This window comes from Solanum stenotomum, chromosome 12 (genome assembly GCF_019186545.1).
Source record: "Solanum stenotomum isolate F172 chromosome 12, ASM1918654v1, whole genome shotgun sequence".
In the NCBI taxonomy this organism is placed as follows: Eukaryota; Viridiplantae; Streptophyta; class Magnoliopsida; order Solanales; family Solanaceae; genus Solanum; species Solanum stenotomum.
Window position 1 is genome coordinate 8070089 of NC_064293.1, and position 7937 is coordinate 8078025.

Below are 7937 nucleotides of genomic sequence, written 5' to 3' on the forward strand. Positions count from 1 at the left end.
AGTCTGAACTTCCACATCAGAAAAGATTTACTTTGGTTTGCAATAACTATTTTTTTTGGGGAAAACAATGGAAGCCAATACAAGTAGAATGGTTACTTTGAATGGTGTTAATTATGCCATTTGGAAAGGGAAAATGGAAGATCTGCTTTATGTCAAGAATTTTTATCAATCAGTCTTTACCACTGTAAAGCCTGATAATAAAACAGATGAAGAGTGGAATCTATTGCATAGACAGGTTTGTGGATTCATTAGGCAATGGGTTGACGATAATGTGTTGAACCATATTTTTGGGGAGACACATGCTCGAACCCTATGGGAGCATCTTGAAAGTTTGTATGCTTGGAAAACTGGCAACAATAAAATGTTCTTGATAAAGCAGATGTTGAGTTTAAAGTATCATGATGGTTCTCCAATGACAGACCATCTGAATAATTTTCAGAGGATCATGAACCAATTATCTACTATGGGCATCAGATTTGATGAAGAAATTCAAGGCTTGCTTCTACTTGGTTCCCTACCAGACACTTGGGAAACATTTAGAACTTCATTGTCAAATTCTGCTCCGGATGGTGTGATCTCAATGGATTCCACCAAGAGTAGTGTCTTGAACGAAGAGATGAGAAGAAAATCACAAGGTTCTTTTTCGTCGAATGTCCTGATAACTGGCTCCAGGGGGAGAAACAAAACTCGTGGTTCTCAGAATAGAGAACAAAATAGGAGCAAATATAGAGGCAAACTTAAGGATATTGAGTGTCATCATTGTGGCATGAAAGGGCACACAAAGTAGTTCTACAGGAAGTTGAAGAGGGAGAACAAAAACAAAGAGGAAACTAAAGAAGATGGCAATGAAAATTTCCTAGCCACCGTCACCACCGAAGATCTTATTATCGTCATTGATGCGGATATGATAAATATTGCTTGTGATGAGTCAAGTTGGGTTGTGGACACTGGTGCCGCATCTCACGTGACATCGAGGAAGGATTTTTTCTCTTCCTATACTCCTGGTGATTTTGGAACCTTGAGTATGGGTAATGAGACTGTTTCTAGGGTGGTTGGTATTGGTACAGTTTGTTTGGAAACTAGTGTTGGAACTAAACTAGTTTTGAACAATGTGAAACATGCTCCTGATGTTCGTCTGCACCTGATTTCTGTTGGTGTTTTGGATGATGAAGGATATGTTAGTACCAACGGTGATGGAAAATGGAAACTCATTAAGGGTTCCTTGGTTGTGGCTCGTGGTAACAAACGTCGTGGTCTATACTGGACTATGGCCTCTGCTTGTGTTGATATGGTGAATGTGGTTGAAAGCGATAACTCTTCAACGTTATGGCACAAGAGGCTTTGCCACATTAGCGAGAAAGGACTTAATGTTCTAGCCAAGAAGAAATTATTGCCAAATTTTAAAAGTGCTAAATTAGAAAAGTGTGAGCACTGCTTGGCTGGTAAACAAAATAGAGTTTCCTTTAAGTCTTACCCTCCTTCAAGAAAGACAGAGTTGCTTGAATTAGTGCACTCTGATTTATGCGGTCCAATGAAGACAAAGACATTGGGTGGTGCACTCTACTTTGTCACTTTTATTGACGACTGCTCGAGAAAACTTTGGGTCTATGTCTTGAAGGCTAAAGACCAAGTTTTAGGTGTCTTCAAGCAGTTTCAGGCTTCAGTTGAAAGAGAAACTGGAAAGAAATTGAAATGTATTCGTACTGATAATGGTGGTGAATATTGTGGACCATTTGACGAATACTGTAAGCATCAAGGTATTAGACACCAGAAGACTCCTCCTAAGACTTCTCAGCTTAATGGTTTGGCTGAGAGGATGAACAAGACCTTGATAGAAAGGGTTAGATGTTTGCTTTCTCAAGCAAAGTTGCCGAACTCATTTTGGGGCGAGGCTTTATTGACCGCTGCACATGTTATTAGTCTATCTCCTGTTGTTGCTTTGCAAAGTGATGTGCCAAATAGTGTTTGGTATGGAAAGAATGTTTCCTATGACCATTTGAGAGTATTTGGTTGCAAAGCTTTTGTACATGTGCCGAAAGATGAGAGGTCAAAGTTAGATGCCAAGACAGTGCATCTTCATAGGATATGGCCTTGATGAATTTGGTTACAGGCTATATGATCCAATTGAGAAGAAACTTGTGAGAAGCCGTGATATTATTTTCATGGAAAATCAAGCAATTGAAGATATTGACAAAGTGGAGAAGCTAGAATCTTCAAGTTTTGATGGCATAGTTCATCTAGATGAAGTTCCTCACACAAGTATGCATGATGTTATTGGGCTTGATGATCATGGTGACGCCCATAATCATGTATCGAATCAACATGTTGATGTTGATAATAACAATGACATTGTTATTGATTATCCTCCTGCTCATGAAGTTGTGGACGAATCAAATATTCCATTTAGGAGATCTACAAGACAATGGGTTCCTGCCTCTCGTTATTCACCCAATGAGTATGTGTTACTCACTGATGGGGGAGAACTTGAATGTTATGAAGAGGTCATGGAAGATGAGCACAAGGATCAATGGATTGAAGCCATGCAAGATGAGATGAAATCTCTGCATGAGAACCACACATATGAGTTGGTAAAATTGCCCAAGGGCATGAGAGCTTTGAAGAACAAGTGGGTGTTCAAAGTTACAGTTGAAGAACACAACTTGAAGCCAAGGTACAAAGCTAGATTGGTTGTTAAGGGATTTGGTCAAAGGAAGGGTATTGACTTTGACGAGATATTTTCTCCTGTTGTGAAAATGTCCTCGATTTGTACAGTTCTGGGTTTGGCTGCTAGTCTTAATTTAGAGATTGAGCAGATGGATGTGAAGACGGTTTTCCTTCACGGTGACCTAGAAGAAGAAATTTATATGGAACAACCTGAGGGCTTCAAAGTAGAAGGTAAAGAAAATTTTGTGTGCAAACTCAAAAAGAGTCTTTATGGCTTAAAGCAAGCTCCTAGACAGTGGTACAAAAAGTTTGAATTTGTTATGGGGGAGCAAGGCTATAAGAATACTTCTTCAGATCATTGTGTATTTGTACAAAAAAATTCTGACAATGATTTTATCATCCTCTTGTTGTATGTGGATGATATGTTGATTGTGGGCAAGAATACTTCCAAGATTGACGAGTTGAAGAAAGAGTTGCGTAAGTCTTTTGGTATGAAAGACTTGGGTCATGCCAAGCAAATTTTAGGCATGAGAATTACTCGTCTCAGAGATGAAAGGAAGATTTATTTGTCACAGAAGAAGTATATTGAACGTGTACTAGAGCGCTTCAATATGAAGAATGCTAAGCTTGTTAGTACACCTCTTGCTGGTCATATGAAGTTGAGCAAAAAGATGTGTCCTACAGCTAGAGAGGAAAAAGAAAGCATGGCCAAAGTTCCATATTCCTCCGTCGTCGGAAGTCTAATGTATGCAATGGTATGCACTAGACCTGATATTGCTCACGCAGTTGGTGTTGTCAGCAAATTTCTTGACAATTCGGGAAAAGAGCATTGGGAAGCTGTGAAGTGGATACTCAGGTATCTTAGAGGAAGCTCAGATGAATGCTTGTGTTTTGGAGCATCAAATCCAATCTTGAAGGGCTATACAGATGTTGATATGGCAGGTGACATTGATAACAGAAAATCCACTACTGGATATTTGTTTACTTTTTCAGGGAGAGCTATATCATGGCAGTCGAAGTTGCAGAAGTGTGTTGCACTATCTACAACTGAAACTGAGTATATTGCAGCTACTGAAGCCGACAAGGAGATGATATAGCTCAAGCGATTTCTTCAAGAGCTTGGTTTGCATCAGATAGAGTATATTGTCTATTGTGGCAGTCAGAGTGCAATAGACTTGAGCAAGAACTCTATGTACCATGCAAGAACAAAACACATCGACGTCAAATATCATTGGATTCGTGAGGAAGTGGTGAGTGAATCATTTCACGTCAAAAAGATCCACACAGGTGAAAATCCTGCAGATATGCTAACCAAGACGATACTGAAAGACAAGTTCGAGTTATGCAAATAACTTGTGGGTATGAGTTATCTCTAAAGAAGAAGAAGATACCTCCTTCTGGTAAATGGGACTGGAGGGGGAGATTTGTGGAGTCCATCCCATATTTTTTGGTCAACTTTTGCTACTCAATTGCTACAAGTAATTGTTAAAAAGGAATAGTGATAAGAGTTGAAAATAAAAGATTTGGTGGTTGACAAATTGGTAAGATTTGCAACCTACCTTTGAAATTTGTTACATTTGTCTATGTCATTAGTGACATAGGCATGGTTTTCTCTTCCTATAAATAGAGCATTCTTGCTCATTTGTAGAACACACCAAGTTAGAGAGAAAAAACCATTTTGAGAGCAAAGTGAGGTATTCCATAGACTATACAAGAAAAATAGTCTGTGAAGAAAAATAGAGTGTGAGCGATATTTTAGTAAGGTGAAAATCAAAAGAGTGTTATTCTTTTTGAGTGTGTAGTAGTCACTTTGAGTATTGTATTCGTGACTACAGTATAAAATTCCTTACTATAGTAATATCAGTTGCTCCTCTTGTCCCGTGNCAGTCAGTATGCCATACATATAGCAAGAAATCCTGTTTCCCGTGAATGGACGAAACACATTGAGATTGACTGTCACTTGGCAGACATTCTCACCAAATCCTTAACTGGAGTCAAATATTCTGCTGTACTCACCAAGTTGGCTTGAGAACCTCACCTCCAACTTAAGGGGGTTATTAGGATATATATTTGTAATTACAATTATTGTTAGAGGAATTGAGATATGTATATTTGTAATTACAATTATTGTAAGCAAGCAGTAGTTAATTTGTTAAATATTAGTTAGTTTAGAATTAGCCTACCTTAGATGTTGCTTAGCTATCAATTTGAAGTCAATTAAGATAGGTTGGATATTATTTTCATGCTTTGCATATATGCTTTGGATATTCAGAAAATGGAACCAGTTGAGCATTCCGATCCACCAAAATATCTGTATCTCTTCTTTGCAAGTCGCCATTACAGCTAGGTCAATTGCTGAGTATCCATGGCTGCTGATCTTATCAGTTTGTTTGGATGAAACAGAAAAAAGTTTATGTTTACATTGTTACCTTGTAAACAGGTCCAAAACCACCCTCTCCAAGCTTGTTGCTCAAAGAAAAGTTATTGGTAGCATGAGATATAGTTTCAAAATCAAACAATGGTAAATCTAGTTCTTCATCTTTGCTTTCGTTAGTGCAGAACATTTCAGAGATTCTTGTTCCTCTTCCTGTCAAAATAAGGACTTAATTAGATGTAAAGAGAAAAATTCTGATATTTACCAAATGTGACTCCAGAAAAAAGGTACCACTAATTCAAAAGCAGCAAAAACCTCTAGTTTACCTTTGCTAAAATGTTGCTGATTCTGATCCTTCTTCTTTCGCCTTACGTACAAGATTAAGCATAGTGCTAAGAGCAGACCTAATGCTGCCATTGACAAGCTGATACTCAATAACATTGCCTTTTTTATACTGGAGTTACCTGACGATCAAATTAAATAAAGTAATCCAGTATCATAAGAAGGAAATCTGTTTTGTTTGTAGAGAAACCTCAACTTGCTCATTCCATGACATTTAATTTGGTCTAGAATAATACTCAAAATTTAATGTATCATTCTTAACAACCTTACATGAAAAAGTGAAGAAGAAACAGATTTGTACCTAACTTGGAAGAGTCCAACTTTATATAGATATCTTGCCCACTAGCACCAAACTCTCTGATGTCCATCAGCTCATGAAACCAAAGCAAGCATCCTTCATTTGTCCCTGTTATATCTGGATTTGCATAAGCCATACATGAGCAGTTTCTCAAGCACAATTCCTCGCATGCATTAAGAGTCACTCCTCGACTGTACCAAGCAAAACGAGTGTCTGGAAACTTGATGCCTGGATATTTCAAGAATTTAACTTCCTTTTGGCAATTCAATGATGTCTTTCTAACACAACCTTTTGACCAATTTCCCCTTGCCCATTCCGTTGGATCTTTTGGTTCAAATTTATCCGGACATCTGCAGATTGGAGTGTTGCCACTGTTGCAGAAACCATATGACTGACACTGTCCATAAATGTCACAGTTATTAGCTGGTATACTATCATAGTCATCCCAATTCTGAGTTTGATTATTCCATATTGAGAGTTGTACAACCCCATTTACTTGCATCACTACCCTTGCAAGGATAGACCTGTCCGTGAACTGATACATAAAGGAAACTTTCTCTGGATCAGATATATATGTATAGTTATAATCAGGACTTGGTAGCTGAGATGGTGAATTAGAAAAGCCTCGACCATTCCACGGTCCAGACCTGTAGCGTTCAATGGAACCGTTCATGACAAATGGTTGTGGGAATCCACGAAGATCAAATACCCAACTAAACTCACCCTTGGAGGGGTCATTTCTGCTCTTCCACGACCTGAGGAAACCACGAAAACCAGTCTTCAGATCAATCCCAAGCTTCATTCCAGGTAGAGCCGTGTCAGTTGGATAGTCAAAACTCTGCCACAGATAATTCTCAGTTGAATCATCTCTAACAACAAGATTGCCTGAATCAAGAAGTTGTGCTATTGGATTTTCCACATGTCTAGTGGAATTGGATGACCAAATGATTCTGCCAGAACCATTCATAAGAGTAAGAATTCCTTGTCTTGTTAAATTTAGCGCGCTTGATGTATCGTTGAGTGGAGTTTCTCTATTTGCAACCCATACCACTGTCTGTACAGTAACTTTATTGAATAATATTGCTAAGTACCTTTTCCCTGATGTCCCAGGTGAAAAAAATTCCAACTTAAACTTGCCACCAGATGAAATAATGGTGGTTCCATCTGTTAGAGGTTGATTTACAGGTATGGTATCTAGAGCAGTAGTCGACAGAAACCATATGGATGACAAGAAGAAAAGTATGTTTATGGCTTCCATTGGTCTTTATTGTTATCTTAGCAGATGGAATTTGTTTTTGCTTACAGATGGAGTCATGGAGATGTTCATAATCAATTTGTTGCGTGGACTTTGACAACAAAGTATAGGTTGATAATTCTTACATTAACTTAGTCGCGTGGAAATTTGCTATGTTCACATCTCTTTTTCTTAATAACTTGTAGCTCAGAAATAAAATACCATTCTGGTGCCACATGTCATCCGTCGTGTAATTTTCTATTGATTTGATATATATATATGATCAATTTGTTGCGTGGACTTTGACAACAAATGATAGGTTGATAATTCTTATATTGACTTAGTCGCGTGGAAATTTGCTATATTTCACATCTCTTTTTCTTAATAACTTGTAGGTCAGAAATAAAATACCATTCTGATGCCACATGTCATCCATCGTGTAATTTTCTATTGATTTGATATATATATATGATCAATTTGTTGCGTGGACTTTGACAACAAATGATAGGTTGATAATTCTTATATTGACTTAGTCGCGTGGAAATTTGCTATATTTCACATCTCTTTTTCTTAATAACTTGTAGGTCAGAAATAAAATACCATTCTGATGCCACATGTCATCCATCGTGTAATTTTCTATTGATTTGATATATATATATATATATATATATATATCACTTTGTTGCGTGGACTTTGACAACAAATGATAGGTTGAGAATTCTTATATTAACTTAGTCGCGTGGAAATTTGCTATGTTCACATCTCTTTTTCTTAATAACTTGTAGCTCAGAAATTAAATACCATTCTGGTGCCACATGTCATCCATCGTGTAATTTTCTATTGATTTGATATATATATATATATATATATATATATATCACTTTGTTGCGTGGACTTTGACAACAAATGATAGGTTGAGAATTCTTATATTAACTTAGTCGCGTGGAAATTTGCTATGTTCACATCTCTTTTTCTTAATAACTTGTAGCTCAGAAATTAAATACCATTCTGGTGCCACATGTCAT

The 7937-nt window shown here is 37.4% G+C and overlaps 1 protein-coding gene across 1 annotated transcript in view; it reads right to left on the reverse strand.

Moving 5' to 3' along the window:
- Positions 1-7039, reverse strand: part of LOC125846919 (G-type lectin S-receptor-like serine/threonine-protein kinase At4g27290) — a 14808-nt gene extending 7769 nt beyond the window's left edge. The window contains exons 1-3 of the mRNA XM_049526612.1: positions 5682-7039; positions 5365-5502; positions 5094-5251 (exon numbers count right to left, since the gene is read on the reverse strand). Coding sequence (XP_049382569.1) covers positions 5094-5251; positions 5365-5502; positions 5682-6936 — 1551 coding nt within the window. The 5' untranslated portion in view covers positions 6937-7039. The remainder of the gene's footprint in view (positions 1-5093; positions 5252-5364; positions 5503-5681) is intronic.
- Positions 7040-7937: the final 898 nt, after the last annotated feature.